The 26,916-nt window shown below is 44.0% G+C and overlaps 1 protein-coding gene across 5 annotated transcripts; it reads left to right on the top strand.

Annotated features, from left to right (window-relative positions):
- The first annotated feature begins 15,239 nt into the window (after nucleotides 1-15,239).
- Nucleotides 15,240-23,294, top strand: VGLL2 (vestigial like family member 2). 5 transcript variants are annotated; one of them, XM_055433455.2, is made up of 4 exons: nucleotides 15,241-15,554; nucleotides 17,753-18,065; nucleotides 20,273-20,797; nucleotides 22,059-23,294. In XM_055433455.2, the coding sequence occupies exons 1-4, from the start codon at nucleotides 15,474-15,476 to the stop codon at nucleotides 22,097-22,099; spliced, it is 960 nt and encodes a 319-aa protein (XP_055289430.1). In that variant the 5' UTR covers nucleotides 15,241-15,473; the 3' UTR covers nucleotides 22,100-23,294. The 5 variants fall into 5 exon arrangements, with proteins under 5 accessions (XP_055289429.1, XP_055289430.1, XP_088696714.1 ...); XM_055433452.2 differs by lacking the exon at nucleotides 15,241-15,554 and adding an exon at nucleotides 15,590-15,939 and having other exon boundaries at nucleotides 21,914-23,294; XM_055433453.2 differs by lacking the exon at nucleotides 15,241-15,554 and adding an exon at nucleotides 15,591-15,939.
- Nucleotides 23,295-26,916: the final 3,622 nt, after the last annotated feature.

Raw genomic sequence — 26,916 nt, 5'->3', positions numbered from 1 at the left:
AATCAACGCTGAATACTTGCTGGAAGGATTGATGCTGAAGTTGAAACTCCAGTATTGTGGTCATCTGATGCAAACAGCTGACTCACAGGAAAAGTCCCTGATGCTGAGAAAGATGGAGGACAGAAGGAGAAGAGGGCGTCAGAGGATGAGACGGCTGCAAGGCATTACTGATGCAATGGATGTGAACTTGGGCAAACTCTGGGAGATGGTGACGGACAGAGAGGCCTGGCTACAGTCCATGGGGTCATGAAGAGTCGGACACGACTGGGTGACTGAACAACAATGACAAACAGGTATAATCAATTAGAAATACATGTTGGCATTACTTGGTAGAGTTAAACATGCAAAAACCCTATGATTAGCCATTTTACTCCCAAGTATGATATACTTTAGAGAAATTCTTGTACATGTATGTACCAGGAGACATGTCCATAGTTAAATTTTTTTCAGTATCAAAGAACTGTGGATACTTGGAATTCCCTGGTGACCCAGTGGTTAGAACTCCACACTTTCACTGCCCAGGGCCTGGGTTCAATCCCTGGTCAGGGAGCTCGGATCCTGCAAGCCAGGTGGCATGGCCAAAAGACAGACAAACAGACAAAAAGCTATGAACACCTGAAATGCCATTTAACAACAGAATGAACAAAACTGTAGTTTTATTCTCTACAACAGACTACATACAGTAGTACACACAACAGGAAAAGAATGGACTATAGCTTTACACATCAACCTGATTAAATAGCAAAAACATAAATCTGAGTGAAAAAAGCAGCTCACAGTACACATGCAGTATGAGTCAATTTACATGAAGTTCATAAAGAGACAAAACTAATTGATACATTGTTTAACCATGTCCATCACAGATGGTAAAATTGGGGTAAAAAAAAACAAGAAAATGCTTTATTTAAACACTGAGTTAAATACTTTTCTCACTCAGTTGAATCTTTACTTTTTAGAGATGAGTGCTTCATTTCCTCAGCGGACAGGACTTTAGTTATGAATTGTACACTAAGACCACAGAACTCTGATCCATATTATTGTTTACAAAATATAAGAATATTTATCTCAAAAGAAGCTTAAGGAAAATGGCCAGTAGCCTCTAACTTCACGTAGTAGAGATAATTTATAAATTTATAACAAGGACATAATTGTTAGGAGTATCCCTCGTGGTTCAGTGGTAAAAATATGCTTGCCAATGCAGGAGACGAGGGTTCAATCCCTGGGTCAGGAAGATCCCCTGCAGAAGGAAATGGCAGGTTGCCATTCCAGTATTCTTGACTGGGGAATTCCATGGATAGGGAAGCCTAGTGGGCGAGAGTCCATGGTGTCGCAAAAGAGTCAAACATGACTTAGCGACTAAACAATATTTGTCAAACACAAAAAGAAAATAAATACAAAGAAGATTGCTATGATAAACCTGTTGAAATCTAGTTATACTTTAAGTTGTTCATACAGTTCAATGTTTATCAAGATAAAAGATATTAATGGTGGTGGTTTGGTCGCTAGTGAAGTCATTCAGTCGTGTCTGATTCTTCGAAACCCCATGGACTGTAGCCTACCAGGTTCCTCTCTCCATGGGATCTTCCAGGTAAGAGTACTGGAGTGGGTTGCCGTTGCTTCTCCAGGGGATCATCCTGACCCAGGGATCAAACCCAGGTCTTCTACAAGCATAGAAGCCTCTGCAGGCAGAAGCTTTACCATCTAAGCCACTAAGGAAGCCCTAACTCTTACGGCCCGACCCAGGAATCGAGCCTGGGTCTCCTGCACTGCAGGCAGATTCTTTACCCACTGAGCCACGAGGGAAGATATTAATAGATGTTTAAATTTGCTAAGTAAATATTGGATAATTATAGAACCATTAAGATCTTAACTGAGCACTGATGGAGAATTTCCCTAAATAAAACTTAAATCTACATAAATCTTTCTTGTGACTCAGAGTGAAAAACTATGCTAATCATCTTTCAGAGAAAAGGTTATGGAATCACTAAAATGCAAATATGAGTTCTGGCTCTCTCATCTGTTTACTCTGTGACTTCAGAAGGATTACTGAACTCCTAAAAATAAGCTCCCTAATAAATAAAATTAAGATAAGAGGGCTGTTAGAAAGCGTAAATAAAAATATGCAAAGTGCCTATTAAATATTCAAAATGTTATCTATTATTAATGCAATTATTAAAATATTACATCAGTAACAACTATGTTAATCTGGGCCCTGACAATTTAAAATATTCACAAGATATTTCTGTTATTGTTTGAGTTATGAAAGTTTTTCTTAAATAAGTTCATTGGTCTGAAGATTCCTTATGTAAAGAAAATAGAGGTCTAAATCAATATATTCATTAGCTGGAAAATTCAACTGTTTCTTTTGCTTCCTAAAAAATTGATATGTTCAGGTGTATCCTGAAGTGGTTGGGGATAAGTTTTCAGAAACTCCAAGGGACAGAGATCTTTTGGCCATCTCTCAGAAAGATGCATTTCAAATCTTATTTAATAGTTAAGAGAAAAAATTATCTCATTTAAATGGAAGCATCCTGATTTCAAACTACAGGACAAAGCTACAGAAATCAGTATGAATTGGCACAAAAACAGATGCATAGAGCAATGGAACAGAATAGAGCCCAGAAGTTAGTTCACACTTATATGGTCAATTAATCTCCAGCAAAGGAAGCAAGAATATATTGGATTGGCCAAAAAGTTCATTTGGGTTTTCCTGTTATATCCTATGGAAAAATCCAAACAACTTTTTGGCCTGGTCAATTAATCTCCAGCAAAGGAAGCAAGAATATATTGGATTGGCCAAAAAGTTCATTTGGGTTTTCCTGTTATATCTTATGGAAAAATCCAAACAACTTTTTGGCCAACCCAATACTGTGGGGAAAAGGCAACCTCTTCAGTAAATGGTGCCAGGGAAACTGGAGAGCTGTATGCAAATAAATCAAGCAGGACAACAATCTCAGTTCAGTTTAGTCGCTCAGTCATGTCTGACTCTTTGCAACCCCAAAGACCGCCACACACCAGGCTTCCCTGTCCATCATGAACTCCTGGAGCTTGCTCAAACTCATGTACATTGAGTCGGTTATGCCACCCAACCATTTCATCCTCTGTTGTCAATACACAACTCAAAATGGATTAAAGTCTTAAATGTAAGAGCTAAAATCATAAAACTCCTAGAGGAAAACATAGGCAGTATGCACTTTGGCTTTAGTTTTAGCAATATTTTTTTGGATATGTGACTTCAGGAAAGGGAAACAAAAGCAAAAATAAACAAATGGGACTACATCAAATAAAGATGCTTTTGCACAGCAAAGGAAACTACCAACAAAATGAAAAGGCAGCCTATCCCAAATGAGAGAAGACATTTCCGAACTATATATATAATGAGTTAATACAAAATATATGCAAAGAACTCATACAACTTAACATCAAAAACACAAACAACCTAATTTAAAAATAGCCAGATGACCTGAACAGACATTTTTCTTAAGAAGACATACAGATGAAAAAATAAATAAAAAGACATACAGATGGCCAAAAGACACATGAAAAGATGCTCAGTATCACTAATTATCAGGGAAGTGCAATTCAAAGCCACAATTAGACGCCACCTCATATATGTTAGAATGGCTATTATCAAAAAGCAACAAATACCAAGTTTTTGAAAGGATGTGGAAAAAAGGGAATCCTCATAGACTGCTGTTGGGATTGCGAATTGGTACAGTCACTATGATTAAACAGTATAGACTTTCCTCAAAATCTTTTAAAAAGACCTGATATAAGATCCATCAATTTCAGTTCTGAGTATTTACCTGAAGCAAATAAAAACACTAATTTCTATACACACACACACACACACACTGGAGTATTACTCCGCCATGAAAAATAAAATAAAACTTGCCCTTTGTGACAACATGAATGAATCTAGAGGGCATTATTCTAAGTTAAATAAGTGAAACAGAAAAATAAATACATGATCTCATTTACATGTAGAATCTGAAAACAAAATAACATGAAAACAGACTCATAGATACAGAAAGCAAAGGAATAGTTACCAGAGAGGGGATGGTTAAGGGGATTAAGAAGTACACTTCTAAATCACAGGAATGTAATACACAGCATAAGGACTATGGTTAATAATATTGTAATAACTTTGTATGGAGACAGATGGTTACCATCTTTATCTTTACAATCGTTTCAGAATATGCAATGTCAAATAATTATGTAGTTCCCCTAAAACTAATATTGTAGTCAACTATTTCAATAAATAGCGTTTTTAAATTTCAAAACATTCCAAAAAGAAAAATTTGAATTTTTCATATGATGGTAACCATTTACATTATATTTACAAGTATTTACAAGCAATTACATTGTATTATGTATTTTAAGGGCTTCCCTGGTAGCTCAGTGGCAAAGAATTCTCCTGCAATTCAGGAGCTGCAGCAGATGCTGGTTCAATCCCCGGGTCAGGAAGATCCCCTAGAGGAGGGCATGACAACCTACTCCATTATTCTTGCCAGGAGAATCCCACAGACAGAGAAGTCTGGAGGGCTACAGTTCACAGGGTCCCAAAGAGTGGGATATGACTGAAGCAAATGGGTATGCAAGCATGTATTAAAAGTAATCTAAAGATGATTTGTCCAAACTCAAGGGCCATGAATTTGAGCAAACTCTGAGAGATACTGGAGGGCAGAGAAGCCTGGTAGGCTACAATCCATGGGGTCACAAAGAGCCGGACACAACTTCGGGACTGAACAACAACAAAGAGACGATTTAAAGTATACAAGAAGTTGTTTGCAGGTTTTAAAATACACCATTTTAGATAAGGGACTTGAGCACCATATATTTTTGTACCCATGAATGTCCTGGAAGCAATCCCCCAAAGCCTCCGAGGGACAACTTCAGTTCAGTTCAGTTCAGTCACTCAGTCGTGTCCGACTCTTTGCGACCCCTTGAATCACAGCACCCCAGGCCTCCCTGTCCATCACCAACTCCCGGAGTTCACTCAAACTCATGTCCGTCGAGTCAGTGATGCCATCCAGCCATCTCATTCTCCATCATCCCCTTCTCCTCCTGCCCCCAGTCCTTCCCAGCATCAGAGTCTTTCCAGTGAGTCAACTCGTCGCATGAGGTGGCCAAAGTATTGCAGTTTCAGCTTTAGCATCAGTCCTTCCAATGAACACCCAGGATAGATCTCCTTCAGAATGGACTGGTTGGATCTCCTTGCAGTCCAAGGGACTCTCAAGAGTCTTCTCCAGCACCACAGTTCAAAAGCATACCCATAAGAATGTCCAGCCATAGGCTTGCTGGGCTCTGGCTGGAAGCTGGCAATCAGGTGCTTGATTCCTGAGGGGAAACCAGATGAACAGTTCTGAGCTGGCCTCACTACCTAAACCAAGGCTTGCTCTAGGGCTTTCGTACCCACAAAGAAGTTGAAAGGGGAAAAATGGCTATATCTTTATTAAAGCTCTCATCCTGGCTGGGCGGGGGAAGGGAGGGACAGGCAACAGCTCATGAACAAGGACTGGGCCAGATGGCTCTTGACCCAGCGCCTAGATCCACACTGTCTTTGTTATCCAGGAGCAGCAGGAGCTCTGAAAAACACGCTTAAGACCAGGTTGCGGACTAGGAGGCGCCGAGGGCATCAGCCTAGCTAACAGCTTTGAGTTTCCTTTTTTTTTAATCTTACAATGCGTTTTGGGGTCCTGTTGTGTTTTCTGGTTGTCTCTTTTTACATTTTCTTTATTATTTGTATATGGTTGAAGCAAAAAGAGTGAATCTAATGGTTAATTCACTCTCATCTCTACAGAAAGTGATTTTCATGTATTCTTTAAGAGAAACCAAATAACACAATTTCTATCTAAACTAAGACTCCTAACATAGTATGTGTTGTTGCCTGTTTTCTTCCAGTAACCTACCATTTCATCATTTCACCTGTCCTGAGAAAGGGCATTTATGGGTACTCACTAAGCTGGATATTACAGCTAATAATTCTAGCAATTTGTTTCCTCCATTAAGTAAGCTATATATTACTGCACATTGAAATTACGGTAATTACATATTACTGAAAAAGTTCTAGTTTCAAGGTCTCAGCTTTACCAGATTAAAATAAAAAAATAAAAAAAAACATGGTTATCTTCTGCTCCTGGTCTCAAGTTCAGAAAGGCTATACTTTTATTTCCCAAGGAACAGACACTGTATGTACATACATGTACTCAGGCCCACAGAAAGCAAATGTAATGAGAGGTTTGCTTCCAATACTGCATGCCAGAGATCTCAGCTTTACTCATCTGATGCTTGCAGTTCCCTTTTGTATTACATTTCCCTGGAATTCTAAAGGATCCCTGGCTAACTAATTCTGTCCAACATTTAAGAATAGGCCCTTGCTTGGTGAGATTTGGGGAACACAGGACATTTTCAAGCAGGATCTTCGGTTGGAAGTAACACTCATAGACATTTTTAAAAACTACTATACACTATTTTCAAATCAAATGTGGGTTTGTTCCCATTTCAGAGTTCGGAATCATAAACATCCTTCGATAGAGATCACCTAGTCCAGTTTCTACTCTGCAGACATGAGCAAACTGAGGGCTTAAGAGGTGACAACATTTCACGCCACAGGTCAGTACCCAGTGTCTTGATTCCCAGCCCATCACTCCTTCCATGCTACTCATTAGCCTCCTCCATTCTTAGGAAAGTAACTAAGATAGTGTCATCAGGTTGAGGGTGTATTACTTTCAGAGAGAAGACAGGGCAATGTCCCATGAAATGCAGCCACTGGGCCGAGATCCCAAAGTATGTGACCTCTGTAGCTACAGGCACCCAGGGATTAAGTCTGAAGCCTTCTGTGCTTCAAAGGTGGCAATCAGCAGCATGCCCTTCCACCTTTCCCCTCTCCTTTTAAGAGCTAAGGGGTCTCTCCAGCTCTTCAACTGCTTGTTCACATAACTATTTGACAACATGTGCCCTGAAATGTCATCTTTTATCTAATTTAAGTATTCAGTTATTTATTTTTGGCTGGGCTGGGTCTTTGCTGCTGCACTGGCTTTTCTCTAGTTTTGATGAGCAGCGCAACTCTTCATTGCAACTTGCAACTCTAGTTGCAGCTCTTCATTGCAGTGGGAGGCCTTCTTATTGCAGTAGCTTCTCTTGTTGAGGAGCACAGGCTCTTGGGGCACAGGCCTCAGCAGCTGTAGCACGCATGCTCAATAGTTGTGATTCCTGGGCTCTAGGGCACAGGCTCAATAGCTCTGTTGCATGGGCTTAGTTGCTCCAAGGCATGTGGGATCAGGATTAAACCCATGTCTCCTGCACTGGCAGGTGGATAATTTACCACTGAGCCACCAGGGAAGCCCACTGTCTTGTTTTTGACATCAGCTATTGGTATTTTCTTTCTACTGAAATAACTCTGTGTAGTTTTCAGGTCTATTATCCAGGGTAAAAAAGGGGAGGAAAGGATCTTGGTTTCTCTTTGACTTGTTGGGAGAGTTTCTTTAATTTAGCATTTGGTTTTATTTCATGTTTTAACTTTTCAACTGCATGCTGGCATATGGGATCTCAGTTCTCCAACCAGGGATGGAACCCATGCTCCCTGCATTGGAAGTACTGAGTCTTAACCACTGGACTGCCAGGGAAGTCCCTAATTTATTGACAGTCTTTTGTTTTAAATGTACAGCTGCAGCCTATTTTTCTAATAGCAAGTGCCTGTGAGCATGCTCAGTCGCTCAGTCATCCCTGACTCTTTGCAGCCCCATGGACTGTAGCCCACCAGCTCCTCTGCCCATGGGATATTCCAGGCAAGAACATTGGAGCGGGTTGCCATTTTCTTCTCCCAGGGATCTTTCCCCTGATCCAGGGATTGAACCTATGTCTCTTGCATCTCCTGCATTAGCAGGCAGATTCTTTACCACTCCAATAGTCGTTTACTAACAGAATTATCCTACAGCATTTCTGAAAAGCTGTTTTACCACATCCATTACAAAAATAATACAGTGCCTTGCTTTTTCGCTACTCCCTCATACGCCCAGAAACAAAGCTATACACATTGATGCAGTTTGGGGATTCAAATTTATTTTAACCACTGAATTCTTGCAGAGAAAAAGAAAGCTAAAAGATAAAAATACATGTTTATTTTGGACCATTTCAGAATCACCATCTTAAAATATTTGCAAACACCAACAGACACTACTAAGGTCATGGCCACATTCTGAGTACATGATTTCTTTGGAGAATTAGCTGTGTCAAGAGTAAAAGCACTCAGAAGAATAAGAAACTTCCTTGGTGAAAGCCCACTTTGAGATCTGAATTTCTCAGTTTGATTTCTGACATGGTCATATTTAGCTGGTTTTCACTCCAAATTAGCTGGATTACTGCCAAATTTTCTCTTTTTACATACTTTTATTTATTGATTATTTTTGGCTGTGCTAGGTCTTGGCTGCTTCGGGGGCTTTTCTCTAGCTGTGGTGAGCAGGGGTCTACTCTCTAGTTGTGATATGCGAGCTTTTCATTGAGGTGGCTTCTCTTGTTGCAGAGCTCAGGCTCTAGGTGTGTGGGCTCCGGTAGCTGCAGCTCCAGGCTCCAGAGCAAAGGCTGAATAACTGTGGCACATGGACTCAGGTGCTCCACAGAATGTGGAATCTCTCCAGACTGGGGATCGAACCTGCGTCTCCTGCACTGGCAGGGGGATTCTTTACCACTGAGCCACCAGGGAAGCCCCAAATTTTCACTTCAATTCACTGTGTGGCAATATCTTGCATGAGGCATATAAATTGAACAGGATGTACTGTTCTTAAATTGTACATTTCAAATTTTTAAAACTTCAGTTTTTTTTAGGTAATGTCATGGATTAGGTTATTTTACACATCGATTCATTCCTCTCATAAAGAAAAATAAAAAAGTCATGGTCAATAGCTAAACTTTTACTTTCAAATATGATGCACAGTATTTATAGCATAATGTTGAGAACAAAATTAAATGTGAAGTCTGCCTTGAGGTCTGCTAGGCTACGTGCACCATCGATCTTCTTTCTACATGTTATACTTAAAACATAGTTAAAGCCAACTTATTTATACCATGATGAAATATACTTAAAAATCAATCATGATAACCAAAGAAGTTAAAAACATAAAATTGCCAACCTGGGAGTCAGTGCTAAAATTTCTTCCACACATGCCAAGAGAAACTTGCTATGAGTGAGTTTCTAATAAGCTGTTTCAAGACCTCTTGAGGCATGTGACAGGACATCACACTCAGATGGGTATCTTCACCTTCTGTCTGTTATTTCTGTGGTCTCCTTTTAATCCCTTTAGCATCCTGCTGAAATGAAGTTTATAAACAGAAGTTTGGGGATGGATCAACACCAATACTGTCAAATATCTAAGTCAACAATTTAAATCCTTCAGTCTACTTACACCTTCAGAATGTGTAAAATCCTCTATGTCTCTGCGTCTTACAAAAGAGGCTTCACACACATGTTAGTTTCCAGCCTATGTTTGTGTCAAGGCTATTATCTTCAGACTGTGTGTCTTTAAAGAAAAAAAAAAATTTCCTATCAGTGAGTCAGACAAACTACGGTCAGAAATAAAAAACAAGTAGGGTGACTTTTCCAGTTAAGTAAAGATGAAAAACAAATTATTCCCATTAAAAAATAACTTATACATATTCTCTAAATTAACTCTTTGTGTCCAAACAACTATCAGAGGATGTAAATTTCCTTCTAATATTTGTCCTTTTGTATAAATCTAACAAGTCAAAATATTTTACACACAGCTATTCCAAATCTACATTTTTGTCATTTGTTATCATTTTAAAGGTTTGGGTCTTGTCAATTATATTTGTATAATAATACCTTTATACTAAGCATCTCATAGAGACCCAGTAAGAAGAACTCATTTCTGAAAGATGAATTTGGTCTTAAAGTCCTAGAACTGTTGATTATTGTCAACATGAATTCAAGACAAACTCAGAAAGTTGTGATTATTTAGCCTAAGCTAAAGTTTTCTTACACCTAACATGAAATAGTCATTAAAATATAAAGAAGGAAAAGTTTAACATTCTTATAATAATCAAATATATGTTAATCATTACAAAGTAGCCTCATCTGTTCATCAGGATAGACCATGGAGGATTTTTAATTGAAAACACTACTAAGAGCTACTTTAATTTATATGAAAATAATTGGACACTCTTTCTTTTGGCTTTTCACTAAGCAAATTGGAATTCCTCCACTTAGCATTTTAGTGAGATTTCAGAGAACAGGAATTTCTTTTTCCTTTATTTCTTTAAAATAAAATCACCATTCAGATTCTCCATTAATCACTACAGTATCACTACTAAGTAACACTGAAAAAGCTGGCTTCTGCAAACATGTTTTCAACTAATACTATAATAAGTTGAATCCACAAAATCTTGTCAACTACTCTCCAAATTCCAAACACATCTCTGCTCTGTAAAATAGGCAATGATGGGTTTAGCAGGGGGGGGACCACAGCCTGTGAGATTACCATGTGTTCATCCTCTTTGGCTGGCAGAATAAGGCAGCATAAAATGCCAACACTCAATGATTCAAATAAACCACAGCCAAGAGAGGGATTGGGCTAGCTGCAGGTGAGTGTTCCAAATTAGTTCTATTCCATACACCTTTCCTTTAAAGCAGCTTCTTTGAAGTTTTCAGAATAAGAGATAATACAGGTGGACAGACAAAATTCAGAAGGTAATGAAGTCAGTTGGCTTATTAAAAAATGAAAGGCAGGTCTTCTGAAGAGGATATTTCATTGTGATGCTACATTGAAATGTATTGAGAGTAAAGACACCTTTTATTTTCACAGTTACAGATATTGTTAGAATTGTACATGAGAACTAGTACTCAAAGGGAATTTTGATGGAATTAATTTTCATATAGCAACTTCCCCCACCCCCAACCTTGGCAGCTCAATAAATTGCCATGAAACTATCATCAAGTAGAATTCCTTTCTAAAAGTAGTTGTATATTCTCTCAGCCCAATTAGGAAATTAAAAGACAATTCCATTTCCGTTCCGTCACTCAGTCATCTCCAACTCTTTGCGACCCCATGGACTGTCACCCCGTGGACTGTAGCCTACCAGGCTTCTCCGTCCATGGGATTCTCCAGGCAAGAATACTGGAGTGGGTTACTGTTTCCTTCTCCAGGGGATCTTCCCAACCCAGGGATCGAACCCGGGTCTCCCTCATTGGAAGCAGACGCTTTAACCTCTGAGCCACCAGGGAAGCCCATTGATGCAATTCAAAACAGCTGATTTTTCTGGGGCTATTAGTACATTTTTTCCTCAGGATCCAAGTTCTGAGACATTTAACTGTTTGGTTTGTAGTCTCTTCTCCTAAAATAACTGTGAAAGAGAAAGCAAGAGAGAGGGAAGAGGAGAGAAACTTTTCTCCCAGTTTTCTCCTTCAACCTGTAACCTATCCCCAAGGTTCTGAATCAAAACCTGACTCTTTTGACCCTGCTGTCTTGGCAGTTTGAATGGCTGGGAGAGTAGAGGGGTTAAATTTACTTGTTTTACTTTCTGCCTCAACACAGAAACAAGAAGCGACCTCATCAGCTTGATAAATACCACCCACATGTAAATGACAGCTTTTCAGACATACAGAAAAGACTGAATATGCTTCGGATATACTGAAGACTTTCCGCTTTCCTCTCTTGACTTTGGATTTGGAGGAAGGATTTTTTCCTGCCTAAATTCAGGACTGATGCTCACTGGCCCAATTATCGGCATCCCTTTGAGCTCCTGTGCAGTCAGTACCCTTAGTTCAGTTCAGTTCAGTCGCTCAGTCCTGTCTGACTCTTTGCAACCCCATGGACTGCAGCACACCAGGCTTCCCTGTCCATCACCAGCTCCCAGAGCTTGCTCAGACTCATGTCCATCGAGTCAGTGATGCCATCCAACCATCTCATCCTCTGTCGTCCCCTTCTCCTCCTGCCTTCAATCTTTTCCAGCATCAGGGTCTTTTCCAATAACTTAGTTCTTCGCATCAGGTGGCCAAAATACTGGAGCTTCAGCTTCAGCCTCAGTCCTGCCAATGAATATTCAGGACTGACTTCCTTTAGGATTGACTGGTTTGATCTCCTTGCAGTCCAACTGTGGAAAATTCTTAAAGAGATGGGAATACCAGACCACCTTACGTGCTCCTGAGAAATCTGTATGCAGGTCAAGAAGCAACAGTCAGAACTGGAGATGGAACAACTGACTGGTTCCAAATTGGAAAAGGAGTACGTCAAGGCTGTCTATTGTCACCATGCTTATTCAATGTATATGCAGAGTACATCATGCAAAAATGCCGGGCTGGATGAAGCACAAGCTGGAATCAAGATTGCTGGGGGAAATGTTAATAACCTCAGATATGCAGATAACACCACCCTTATGGCAGAAAGCAAAGAACTACAGAGCCTCCTGATGAAAGTGAAAGAGGAGAGTGAAAAAGCTGGCTTAAAACTCAACATTCAAAAAACGAAGATCATGGCATCTGGTCCCATCACTTCATGGCAAATAGATGTGGAAACAATGGAAACACTGACAGACTTCATTTTCTTGGGCTCCAAAATCACTGCAGATGGTGCCTGTAGCCATGAAATTAAAAGAGGCTTGCTCCCTGGAAGAAAAGCTATGGCAAATCTGAACAGCATATTAAAAAGCAGAGACATTACTTTGCTGACAAAGGTCTGTGTAGTCAAAGCTATGGTTTTTCCAGTAGTCATGTATGAATGTGAGAGCTGGACCATAAAGAAAGCTGATCGCCAAAGCACAGCTTTCGAACTGTGGTGCTGGAGAAGGCTCTTGAGAGTCCCTTGGACCATTAGTTAGGTTCAGTGATGTTTTTAAAAACTGTTTCCCCTAAGAGAGGATTGAGAAATAAACAGAAAGCACCCGGGGCAGCTGGCCTCACATTCTCTTTTCTTCCTTCCTTTAAAATGTGGAAAATCGCCGCTCCTATAATGCTTGTGAAAAATAACAATTCGTTGGACCTTGTTTATTCTAAAAGGTTGTTGATTTTTCCTGCATTTGTGGGAAAGGTAAAGTTCATGGCCAAAGTAGAATTAAAATGTCAACGTGAGGAGGTACAGAGGATAGGAGGTAGTCAGGGACAGGTTCCCAGCTCCCTGGCACTGGCTAGACCTGCGATTCGGTGCCCGCCTCCTACCGGTTTTCCCAGCTCAGTACTGCCAGCCTCTGGCCACGCTGCGGAGCCCGGGCTACGAGGCAAGGAGAGCGCTCAGGCGACGAATGCTCGGGCCCAGAGATGCCCTAACCCAAGGAAGCCAGAGTCGAAACTCTACGGGGAGTGTGACTCACGGAGGCTGCGCCGGCTGGCGGCGATCCGTCCTCGCGCGCAGAGCAGCTCTGCCTCACACTTGACCCGGGGCTCGCGGGTCGAGCCCACCCTGGGGCCAGTGCGGTGCGAAGCGGAGTGGCCCCAGCAACGAGGGTGATCTTCCCTGGAGTGTTCGCTTTTTTGTCCCCAGAAGAGAAACGGATAAAGCGGTTGGTGCCCTCCTCCGAAACTCCGGAGGAGGGAGGGCTGGTGTAACTGTGGGAGGGATGTTCTTTCTGCCTCACCTGTGCACCCGGACCGCCGTAGGCGGCAGAAATCGCGGAGCTCAGCCGCAAGACAGGCCGGCCGCTAAGGGCAGACTTGCCTGAAACTGTACCACAGAAGTGTCTTTATTTTATTTTAATTTTCTTTACATAAACCGCATTGTAGTTAATTAAAGAAACATTTCAGTCACTGAGGAATTCTCACCATTTATAAACCGAACTGGAGATATGAAGCCAACTTATAAATCGGGCAAAACCAAAATTCAAACCCAAAACTATTTGGCTTAAAATACGTTTTAAAGACAAATGTATCTTTAAAGGCGCATTTGTTCGCAGTTTTTAATAGCCTGTGAACCACTGTGGGGCTTTCTGTTGTATTTAAACTGTATTTAAACTCTAGTTATTCATGAGAGTTCATTTCTATCAGTAATCCACGCTGTCACTTCCCTCGGTCTGGGCTCTCAAAGCTCGCAAACACTAACCTCTCGACTCTCCAAGTACGCCCCACAGGTATTTCCGTAACGTGCTTTACCCCGCCTGACCGGATGTATAAAAAGACTCATCTCAATATGTCCCTAAACTTTAAGGACCGAGCACACTAGAGCTGGGGGAGGGTGCTCGGAAAGGACGGAAAGCGTCGCAGAAAGCCTGTCCGAGCCGGGAGAGCTCTCTGGAAAGGAAAGAGAACAGAGATGCGCAAGGCGAGTTTCACAATTGGAGTGTATCCTCTTTCACAGCTGCTGTATTACTGACTGAAGAGTCAGCAAAAGCCCTCTCTGACCTCCCTGCAGTGCCTAAGTTAATTCCTCTCGCAGCCAACGAGTCCTTGTTCCAAAAAGTTACTGAAACTTCAAAGGATGCCGGCCGAGGAGACTCGGGGCGGCCGGGGGCTGGGTAAAGGCCTCCTGGACTCCTCGAAAGCAGCGTGCACCGGGAGGAGCCGGAGGCGGGGCGCGAACAGCGCGGACCCAGCGGGTTCGGATGGAGGACATCCAGGAGAAAGGGGCGGGGATCTTACTCTAGAGGGGCAGTAGGGACCCGCCCCAGTGAATGGAATTGAGAGGTGTGGGAACTGACGGCAAGTGGATCCGCTCCGAGGTGCCGCAGGGCGATGGTTACACAGGCTTCGGCCGCAGCCGTTTCCCCGCAGAGGGAGCTCCTCCGCGCGGAGAGGAGTTCCCGGACTCTGACACCCTATCTGCGAAGATCCCGATCTCCTAGGGGATTCCTGGGGATGGCGCCGTTCCTCCCCCCAGGAGCCGAGCGCAGAGACTCTGCCTCACCTCGGCACCCCGGACGCACAGGCTCAATGCTCCACTGTGAGCTCGGGGCTCTCCCCAAATCCCTTTCCCCACCACGCCACAACTTCCTCTCTCCAAATATAAGATCCCCGGTTCCCCGCTCTCCTCTCCGTCCTCCTGCCCCTCCGGCTTCAGCCTAGAAAATTCCTACTCCTCTCGGTGCGAAGCCTCCGCGCTCAAGTTCCGGGCTGCGCAGGTCGCCGCACCCCTGGGCACAGGCTCGCCGCCGGGTGTCCCGGGAAAACGCAGCGGCAGCCCCTCGGTCCCTAGTCCCTCTCACTCCATTGGCCTCCGGTCCCCGCCCCCGACGCCCCCCGCCCCGCCTCCGCGGCCCAGGAGTGGCGTCAGCACGCCTGCCCCGCGTGGGGTTTAAATGCCCACTAGCGGTAGCCCAGGCGCTTCCAGCTCGGAGCGCGGTGGCGGCTGGAACTGCAGGGGCGGGAAGGCAGCGTGCGAGCGGGATCCCGAGCCGCGGAGCGCGCTGCCCCTCGCTCCGCCGCGGATGACTCGGGAGCTCGGGTCCAAGTGGCGCCCAGGCAGCATCCCTGCCCTCAGCCGTCCGAGGACAGTTGACGATAAAACACTTAAGAGTCTCCGCTGCGGGAAGCCATGAGCTGTCTGGATGTTATGTACCAAGTCTATGGTCCTCCCCAGCCTTACTTCGCAGCCGCCTACACCCCCTATCACCAGGTACGTGTCTCCTTTCGTCCGGACCGCGTAGACAGGTGGCGCGCCCCGGCTTCCCCAAGTACTGCCAGTGCTCCGAGGTTCCCGGTACCTCCGCGCCGGTCCAAGGGAGGCCGACCAGCCGCGGGCGCCTCGGATGCGGGGATTGCCCGCGCTGCCACCCAAGAGGTTGAGCTAACCCCTTTAGCTTGCCCGTTTGCTCTCTCGGGAAGGCAGCTAAGCCCTGCTAATGCGCGCCCCGGATTTCCTAGGAATAATCAGACCAGGATCTCGCGGACCGCGTTGTTTCTTTGGAGTCTGTTGGACTCCAGATTGTTCCGAGCCCCGTGCCGGCTCGTGGAGATGCCAGCAAAGCTCACGCAGAGAAAACCAAACTTTGGTCCCAAAGGTGAGAGTGACGACGAAACAAAGGCAAGGGGGTCTGCCTCTGTCTTTCTGAGATGCAAAGACTCGCGTTCTCATCCATGCAAGCTTATCAAAGCCTTTTTTATCCCCGTTTCAATTGTTATGCGATCAGGCCAGTTAATTTCAGAACTAGCGAATTCGTTATAAAGAGAACCGCACGAAACTCGCTGACTTTATAATCTTTGCGTTGCAAAGTTCTGGGGAATATTATTGACCCAAAGTTCTGGGTACGATTGACCCAGTAGGGGCCAGTTTCATAGATAATATTAATACTTCGCCTTTCGTTAGCCTGAGTAGCTGAATCCGGCTGCTCTGCCATCAACAAACCCACTTTCGTGAGGACCACTGGCCCCGGTTCTGCAAACTCTTCAAGTTTTGTTTAATTATTCCAATTTTTCTATTCTCTGGGAATTTTCTAATTGAACATTTTTCTTTCAATCCTCTGCTGATGTAGTTGAAACTGGTGACAGTAGTCAAAGAAATGAATAAGATCACACACTACAGTGGGTGGAGGGGGGATCCCCTAGGAGCCCTGAGTGGGTGCCTGAGCCCATTTTTTGCCAAATTCTGCTTGCAAAATATATATCTGAAATTTTTCCCGATGAATTAATGATGGAATGGGTAGGTTTTGCATTTTGGTTTTTGCTTTTTCCCCTCTTCCTCTCCTTTGTAAAACTTTGCAACTAGGAGTTTATTTAGTCTCAGTGTTAACTTTAGGAATCACCAGACTCTCTCATTTTAAGCCAAGTGGGAATATGGTAGAAATGGTGATGTAGCTAAATAACTTCAGTCTTTTAGCTTCAGTGTCTAAGATGAGCTTCTTCCCAGGCTGGGAGTATTACAGAGAAAAAGGTGGGTTGGTTTTCTATCTGCTTGGTCCTTTCTCCTCCCTGACCCTCGACCAATCTATATCACCAAGATCTCTGTTCAGTTTTGTATGATCAGGTTCTCCCTTGAAGGACACCTCTGTCTGCATACTGCTTTAGCATTGCATTGTCCATTGCTCAGAAAATGTTTTCCGCAACCACACTTGGTTTTGTAAATCATTATCAGACAGTCATGATTTACCCAGCCTCACAGCCAAGATCATCCTCTGCTTCTTTTTTTCCTCAATACACACTGATGGTGAGGGTAGAAACAGCCCACTGGCTTTTCCTTTCTCAAAAGAAGATCTCTCTGGAAGCTAAGACTTTTAAAATAGCCAGTTTATGGATGACCACATACCAACTTCCATTTATTAAAATGATCCATATCACGTTGTTATTCCATGTTTTTGTCCCATAGCAGTTCTTCCTTTACATCCTGGTTGTGTGGAGTGGATTTTGTTACCTTCATGTTCTATCACGAAGATGCTTAATCCTGCATCTTGTATGTCTGCCTGAATTCTCAGCAAGGAACAGTCAGGCTGTAACTGGACTTGGGTGCCCTTTACCCTTGGAGCCTGATTTTAAAAATATATCTGCCTTGAGCCTGCCTCTGCGGTCAAACTGCTTAGGCTTCTTCCAGGACCTTAACCCTGACACCTTCAGACAGTTTTCTCTGTGGCCTAGCAACAATTCTGGGGAGACAAGCTCCAAGAAGGCCCTCACCTCTCAGGAACCCCACCTTTGTTCAGCTGCAGGTTGAAAGGCCTGCGGACTGCGGCCCACATCATTGAGGTTACTGAGGACCCGGCATAGGCATTCAGAAGGCAGTTCCTCCTGGTTACCTTAGGGATCTGGATGGGGAAGTGCAGTCGGAACCCAACTTGTTATGTCTTTTGAAATTGACTTCTCTATTATTTCTCCTTTGAGCAGAAACTAGCCTATTATTCCAAAATGCAAGAAGCCCAGGAGTGCAACGCCAGCCCCAGCAACAGCAGCGGCAGTGGCAGCTCCTCCTTCTCCAGCCAAACTCCGGCTAGTATAAAAGAAGAAGAAGGCAGCCCGGAGAAAGAGCGCCCACCAGAGGCTGAATACATCAACTCCCGCTGCGTCCTTTTCACCTATTTTCAGGGAGACATCAGCTCCGTTGTAGACGAGCACTTCAGCAGGGCCCTGAGCCAGCCTAGCAGTTATTCCCCAAGCTGTACAAGCAGCAAAGCCCCGCGGAGCTCCGGGCCCTGGCGGGGTAAGTACGGGCCTCACCAACAAGAAGGGATTGAGAGCTCGCACAGCCTGGGGTCCACCTGCAGGGGCGGCTGAAAGAACTATAGGTGTTAGAAAGAGGTGAGATGGGGCATGGGGGAGGGTAAGGAAGTCGGAGGAGGAATTGATACAGGCAGGCATAAGATCTCTTCTTGAGGAGGCAGAGCAGAGCAGTGGCCTAGGAAAATCAATAGCCTTGAATTGGGAGCCCTTGGTTTGTGCATCGGATTCCACCACTCCCTAGCAATATGACCTTGGGCAAGTCTCTTAACCTCTTGGAGGTCACTCTATTTACTGGTCTCTAAAATTAGAATAACACTTGCCTTCTTAACTACCCCTGGAGATGACAGTAAGGCAACTAGAAAATATATGTAAATGTGCTGTGGAAATATGAGGCTTCCCAAGTCAGGTGTGGGGGTGGGGGGAGGTGGATCTTCAAGTACAACAGTGAATAGTGAAGTCACTCAGTCGTGTCCGACTCTTTGTGACCCCATAGACTGTAGCCTACCAGGTTTCTCTGTCCATGGGATTTTCCAGGCAAGAGTACTGGAGTGGGTTGCCATTTCCTTCTCCAACCATTAATGATAGTTAAAGCCATTTTAACATCTCTGAAAATATTAAGTTCAAGAATTTTAAAACAATTCCTATACAGTATTTATTATTAAACAGTCTACTTGAAACGGAAAATGAAATAATGTTCACTTTGGAGATTCAAGGTAAATAATAACTTATAGAGAAACCAGCCTCCCGACTTTAAACATTAGAAATAATAAAGTACAATAGCTTTGTACAATGTCTCCAAAGAAAAATGTCTGAGAATGCATTGCAAGCAAAACCTGCTAAAGAATGTCTCCTAAAACCCACTTATGCCTTTTGCCAGATTTCAGTTAATTGGGAAATCTTGAAACAGAGAATGTCTTTCAATAAACAAGTAAAGTAAAAAAAGAAACAAGACTTTAAGCGTAGCCAAAACACCTCTGAAGGTTTTCCCCAAACACATCCCCTCTTTATTACTTTACCATTCTCACAAAGCCCTACTATAGCTACGCTGGGACAATGGCTTCTTGGACAAGTCAAGGAGCTCTCCCTTCTATTCTGAAATCTCCATTTGGTAAAATTTCTCACTAATCTTAGATTTTGATGTGTACCAATATGAGAAATGAGGACTTTATTGTAAAAAGGAAAACAAGTATTACATTTTGGGGGAAATGACAACCACTGACCTTCCAATTTTTTCTTAAATCTGATCATTTGTACAAGCCTTGCCTACACAAGATCCAAAAATAAAACATTCCTTTTATTCTCCAGTTGCCTAAATGTTTTTAATAGACTGTTCACTACTTAAAATGCATCTTCGAAGCATTTTAAATTATCGACTATGAAGTGCAGATGCCTTCTCCAAGGTCCTTTTTTTTCATTAAATGCCTTTCCTTCCTTTCCTCCCCACTAAAGGCAACAAATTTGATCTAAATGCTGCTCGCTTAAAATGCTTCCAGACACTAGGGGTCAACAATGACACGGACAATAATAATTATTATATTATTCCTGGCGCCCACACTTTGATGCATAAAGTTTGTTAATTAAAACATTAAAGACCTGTCCGTTAGTGTCCCTCTGTGCAAATAATACGGCTGCACTTTTAACATGTCAGGTTTACTTTCTAGAAAAAAAAAAAAAAAAAGCTTTTTGAAAGAAAGTTTCTAGAAAGGAGGCTAATAACAAGACTCCAAAATATGTCGATGGACTTCCAGTCTATCAGAGGCCTTGGAGGGGCACGATTTCTGGAGCAGGGGAGGCTGAAATGCGAGAGGGGGTAGTGAGATCGTTAGGCGACCAACCAAGAGCGGGAAGAGGCAGCTTTAGCTTGAGAAGAGGCTGCCGGCCGGGAAGGCGAGGCCGCTTCTGGCCCGAGGTGGCCCGGCTCGGAGCCCGAGGGAAGCTCCGCACTTCCTGCCCCCGCCACTCGCGGGGTCCCGCAGCGGGAATCCGTCCGCCACTCGCGCGGGAGCGGCGCTCCTCCCCGACCTCGCGTTCCCAGGCCGCAGCCCCGCGAGACAAGCGCCCTTCCCGCCCTTCGCCCAGCCGGAGAGATCAGCTCTGCGGCGGCCGCGCGGGGTCGGCCGGCGACCGACTCCCGACGGTGACGCGCTCCCCTCTCTCTTCCCTTCCCTCCGCCTCGGCCGCCCGAAGACGGCTCCTACCCCATGAGCCAGCGCAGCTTCCCCGCCTCCTTCTGGAACAGCGCTTACCAGACGCCGGTGCCCGCGCCGCTGGGCAGCCCGCTGGCCCCCGCGCACTCGGAGCTGCCCTTCGCCGCCGCCGCCGACCCCTACTCGCCGGCCGCGCTGCACGGCCACCTGCACCAGGGCACGGCCGAGCCCTGGCACCACGCGCACCCGCACCACGCGCACCCGCACCATCCGTACGCGCTGGGCGGCGCCCTCGGAGCCCAGGCCGCCGCCTACCCGCGGCCCGCCGCCGTGCACGAGGTCTACGCGCCGCACTTCGACCCGCGCTACGGGCCGCTGCTGATGCCCGCCGCCTCGGGGCGTCCGGCCCGCCTCGCGCCGGCCCCGGCCCCCGCGCCCGGCAGCCCGCCCTGCGAGCTCTCGGCCAAGGGCGAGCCGGCCAGCGCCGCGTGGGCCGCGCCCGGGGGACCTTTCGCGAGCCCCGCGGGGGACGTGCCCGGGGGTCTGGGCCTCAGCGTGGACTCAGGTAAGCGGGAGAGGGGATGTGGCATCCCCGGGTCCCTCCTGCCCTGTGCCCCAAACTGGGCTGAGCCGGGGACCCCATTTAGTTCTCCTTGGAGACCCTAGTGACCCTGAGGCGCGAAGGTCTGCACTTAGCGGGGTTGGGTTTCAGCAGACAGATGACTCTGTCATCGGTGTGGACAAAATGAGAAAGTGGCCGGTTAATATTACAGAGGATTTTTTTAAGAATAAAATTTGTCGGAGAGGTTCTAGCTCTGTGCTGTTCAGTACCGTAGCCAGCAGTCACGTGTGTCGGCTGAGCACATGAAGCGTGGCCAGGCTGAATTGGGGTGTGCTGTAAGTGTATAATACACACTGGATTTCAGGACTTTGTCCCCCAAAAGAATGTAAAATTCATCTCATTATATTTTATATCGATTGCATGTTTCAACATTGCATACTAAATATATATTGGGTTAAATAAAATATATTACTAAATTAATTCTCACCTGTTTCTTTTTACTTTTTTTCAATGTGGCTGCTAGACAATTTAGAATTATACCCATGGCTTCCATTGTTTCTATTGGACAGCGCTGATCTAGAGTACCTGCTAAGAGTGTAGTTTAAAATCCTCTACAACTTGAGGGGCAGAGAGGGTCTTGTCACCTAGTGTTAGTTACAAGTCATACAAATATGACCCATGACTGATAACAACTTAATTGCCAAATGAAATAGGTTTCTTGAAAACAAAACTTAACGAGAATACGTTGTTAGTGATAATGTTACGTCCCTAGCTTAAAGAGTTGAATTTGAAAGGTACATTCAAATAAGGGTTTACTTTTTTGTTTGCTTTATATTTAGGGAAAAATGAAAAAAAAATGCGTAATAAATTGGCTTGTAGTCTTGCCCCGCTTTCTGTTCCCTCAGGTGCAGATGTGACATTTGCTTTTCTTTTACTTTCATTCATGCCCTTTAGATGAATTCTGTGACTTCCACAATAAAACAGCGGTGTTTGTCTTTCTCTTTCTTTAAATGCCTTGTGCCTTCCCTCCCCCACCCCCTTCTCTCTCCCACCCCCTTCTCTCTCCCTCTCTCTGTCTCTTCTCCCCCTCTCTCTCTCCCTTTTATTTTCTGTTTTCAGGTTTGCAGCCTCAGGACAAAAGCAAGGATCTGTACTGGTTTTAGACAACCCAGCTTCTTCCCTGTAGGTCTCTGCATAGCGCAATTGGTGACACTCAGAGCTGAAATCAAGTGGGTTTGTAACAGCTTCTGATCTTGGTTTGCAGCTCGTCGTTATTCCCTCTGTGGTGCATCCCTCCTGAGCTGATCTGCTGACCTTCCCCCTGCCCCTTCCCTTCTGACCAGCCATGGAGGCTCAGCATCTGTGCCTCTCACTTCATGGATGAGGACATGGGGGAAGGCAGAGACTTCAAACTGCTCCGTGTATCGAGAGAACCAAAACACACGCGACAGAATTTCCATCTAAAAAGAATGCCTTCTGCCAAAAGAGCAGACCCAAAGACTCCGAATGACGCTAAATGACTTTTGGGCAAATCACTGGAACTGTCCGTGGTGAGATCACTCAGGTGACAAGATATCATGGTTTTCTTGGAAAGAAGGAAAGAAAAAGAGACGTTTTGGTGTGAATAATTTTTTTATGCTGGTGTGAATTATTTCATTAAGTAGTGGGATCACAGCACTGCTGACGTCAATATCCTCACATTGAAAATGTCTTTGTATTTGCATCAAAGACTATATGGTAGAGAAGTCAAAAGAAGCCAATTCTTTCTTCCTCACCTGTAGCCTCCAGCTCCCTTCCTGCCTACTCCCTCCCTGCAACACCCACTCCAGACACAAAGACACACCTTTTCCTTCGGACTGTGAACATGGAAGCCTCAGCCTGAATGTGAGTGGCAAGTGGCTTATCTGGAGCCACCTGCCCAAGTCTTACTAAAATGCAGCTGTCGTAAGACAACTGTTTAAAACTCCAGAAATACATCGACCAAGGTGGCACTTCCCAGTGTTTGGCACAATTGCAATTGCACTGGATATGTTTTATACATGTGTGTGTATATCATATTTTTTACAAAGGACATTTTATGATGAAAGAAAAAAAACTCTCTCTGCCTTCTCTCCCACAAGTTCTGTCCCTCCCTCTATCCTCCTCTGGATGGAAGGGAAAAAAAAATTAAGCCTCGAGAGACCCCAATGGTCTCCAAGAAGAACTAGGAATCACAAGGGGAAGAGATGTCCATGGAGTCTCGGGTCCCTTAGATATTCTTCTCAGTCTCTGTGGTCATGATTTGATCACTTTAGTATTGGGACAGGGGAAGGGGTACATGTGTGGGCAAAACTGAAGGTGATGAGGAAGAAGAAACGAACATTAAAGATGTTTGTTTACCACTAGGTTGCTGTGTTATTTCTTCAAAGGAAAACAAATGTTTTAGTTTTTCTCTAATGGAATAAAATAATTTATAGTAGCATGACCTGATGTCAGTAAGTAAAATCACTTTGTATAAGTATGTTTGGTTTTCCAAAATGTTTGCCATGCCATGAAATCTGAGAACTCCTTTCCACCTTATATCAACCTTGGAGATGAGAAGTTAGGTATTCCCTCTCTGTTTCGTAAACGAGAAAATCATGGCCCAAGGAAGCCTGGGTTACCTGATAGCCTTCATCAAGTAAAAGAGATGTATAGGAAAACCGACTTGTGCACCATTCAGTCAGATACACACATTATTCTCCAAAAGAGAATTATCATTACTTCTTAGATTCTAGACTCTTAAGATAGTAAAATACTCAGTTTAAAAATGTTTTTGAAATCTTGGTTGTTTTATACTTCGATCAGCTGGGCTAAGAAACCAAATGTACAACTAGGCCAGAAAAAAAAAAAAAAGAATGGTTTTATGAATTGGCTTCTTTTAATGGTTTTATGTTCCCTTGATGCCAAAGTTATTTGTGTTCTTTCCCTAAAGAGAAAGTTAATGTTGTGACCAAATTGCCCTTGAAGGCTGTTAAAGCATAAAATATTAATTCAAATCTTGATCTTCATTTTAATGTGTCTGATTTTTTGAAACCCATGGACTGTAGCCCGCCAGGCTCCTCTGTCCATGGGGATTCTCCTCCTCCTTCATTATAACACAAGAGGCAAATACCATTTATCTTGGATAATATTCTCAAGAGTTTGGTGCAGTTAGGGGACCTTATTCAGAGCATGACTTAACAGAGTTACCTATCTCTTCTTTCTATCATTTTGGTACCTGTTAAGTAGACTGTGATCATTAAAGAACCTGCTACTGATTTTGCTCAGATGGAAGGTACTATATGATTATATTTTCCCAGATGTGACAGCAATCAGTAATAACTATTAATCATTGCATTGTATATAGCAATAACAAATATTAATTGTTTATTATTTTTCCAGGCACTGGTCTGAGGGCTTTATATAAGTTAACTCCCTTAACGTCACAACATTTCTGTGTGGTACTTATTACCACAGAGGCTCACAGAGGAGGAGTAATCTGCCCAGTCACATAGCTAATAAGTGGCAGTGCCAGGAAACCAACCCAGGTATCCAGGGGGCAGAGACTGCACTGTTACCCACAACAGTAACTGCTGATCCACTTCTGACTTGTCTTGAGATGCTCAACTTTGGGCTTACTTTCTCCTCCACAGAAGATGAACAAAGAAGGGAAAAGAGACGGGGCAGCAAAGACCAGCACGCTAGAATGTATAGAATCCCGGGTCTCAAAGGAAATATCACAGGACATTGTCCAGACTCCTACCTGCTGACCATGCAACCAGGTGCAGAGTTCTATTCATCTCTAGGAAGGACTTATTTTTGCATCTCTTATTAATTCATTTCAGTATTTTTAGCCTTCTTTGCTCTGAAGCTCTTCACACCCAACCTAACCAAGTCATGTTAAGCATGTTAGTCTGAGGTTTGGACACTGAAGCAAAAACTAAAATTAACTTTGGACTTCTCTGTGATTTTTTAAATCCATGTTCCATTGGCATGGATCACCAGTGTATACAAGCATAAATAAAATGCATTTCCTTTCAGCGCACTTTTAAAAACTTTTCAATGAGTGTACAGATAAAGACAGCAAGTGTGTTCTCTGCTGGACATCTTTTCCTCGTAGTCTCTTCCCTCTCTCAGAAGCTTTCCCTCAGTTCCACCTATGTTAGCACTCAAGGTCTCTGATCAGAACCCACAGGGAGCCTTTTCCCAGCCATGAAGTTCTGATTCCTGAAGCCTCTCTCCTGAGCCACATCTGACCTGAATATCAGGTTGCTGGTGAGGAGACTCATTCACTGGAACTGGCCTTCGGGGCAGTCGTGAACAGACCTTCCAGACTGCTGAGCAGGGCTCCAGTGACCTGGCGCGTGGAACACGCAGAGCAGAGTGCTTCCTTCCATGTTTTACGTTCCCAAAGTAGAAATGCAAGAAGCCCTGGAACTCCCATCATTCAGATCTGCGTAATAGTTTCAGAGGGAACTTTGGTGAATTGGTAGCCCTAACTGACATTTTTTCAACATTGTTTTAGGCCTACCAGGTCATGTAAAGGATGAATTCTCGTGCTTGTCTTGATGCTGCTGCTGCTAAGTCGCTTCAGTCGTGTCCAACTCTGTGCGACCCCAAAAACGGCAGCCCACCAGGCTCCCCCATCCATGGGATTCTCCAGACAAGAACACTGGAGTGGGTTGCCATTTCCTTCTCCAGTGCGTGAAAGTGAAAAATGAAAGTGAAGTTGCTCAGTCGCGTACGACTTGTAACGACCCCATGGACTACAGCCTACCAGGCTCCTCTGTCCATAGGATTTTCTAGGCAAGAGTACTGGAGTGGCTTGCCATTGCCTTCTCCGGCTTGTCTTGCTAGTATTCGTGAAACCACACAGACTAGAGGAGGCCCTAGTAGTTGAAAAAAGACATTGAAGGAAAGGAGGGATGACATGAGAAATGTAACCATGATGTGTTTGCATATATTATACCCGGTTGGGGGTCTCAGAGAGATGAGATTCTCCTCTAATCATCCCGGTTGGCACTGGTGTCCTCCTTACCCACAGTGTTCCCTTTGCACTTGGCCTCCGCTGAGGGAGAGGTGACGAAAAGGGGAGAGACAGCTCTCCGCTACCAAGTAATCCTGTCGCCGATTGCCCTCTGGCTGAGAACTCAGTCACCCAACTGCAGGGAACTCTATCTGTTCTACTCCTCTGGTTTAATAGGAGTTGCCGTCTTGTCTCATTTCCCCTTTGAAGTTCTATTTCAATGCGTGGCAAATTCTAGCAATGACTTAAGATTGATTCAGGCCTGGATGGGGGGGAGGGCAGAGGTGGTGGGTGCTGGGAACCCAGACTGCCTGACTGGAAGCTTCCCTTGCCACTTTTCTTGGGTAAGTACTACATTTTCTGTGCCCTTTCAAACTGGGGGAAACAACTCGTAAGGTAATTTTAACCTCCCATTTATTAATACTTAGAACCATAAATCCTTTGCTTATATGCAGGCACCCATATACCGTCTGTCAAAATAGACAAGCTTTTTTTTAAAAAAAACACTTGGTGATTTGTTACTTCAGAGTTGGAGGAGATTTTTAAAAATAAAACTTAAGCTGCTTTCCATATGAATGCCATTTCCATAAGCTGCATTTTAAAACATAACTCACCAGGTATCAAAGCATGGAGGAAAAATGGAAAGATATTTGAAAAGACTTTAAACGAAACCAGAAAACATTCTTTTATAAAATTGCTTTAATAATCTGTGGATCATTTGCATGCAGATAATTCAAGTTTTGATTATACCTGTGAAAGTCTTTGCTCTCTATATTCCCTTCTTCCTTTCAAGAGTTTTAGGATTTGTCATTCATTATTTGTTGCATATTTCTAAAATCTGGAGTTAAGGAAAAAGCATTCTAAAGGCACTACATTTCTACAGTTGCTCTCTGCACGTAACTGATGTTTTGACATTTCAACAAACAACAGAGTAAAGCAAACATAAATTTCATATTTCCTCATTACCAGTTCTACTTCCTGTCCCATAAATAAATTCATAATACAAATACAGGATCCACATGATAGAATTTGTTTCTCTATAAATACCACATACACACACTCGCGATAGAATCTGTTTATCTACAAATACCACATA

Source organism: Moschus berezovskii, chromosome 10, assembly GCF_049115385.1.
Source record: "Moschus berezovskii isolate FMDL1 chromosome 10, NW_MosBer_1.0, whole genome shotgun sequence".
NCBI classification, from domain to species: domain Eukaryota; kingdom Metazoa; phylum Chordata; class Mammalia; order Artiodactyla; family Moschidae; genus Moschus; species Moschus berezovskii.
This window is presented reverse-complemented; position numbering and strand designations above follow the sequence as displayed.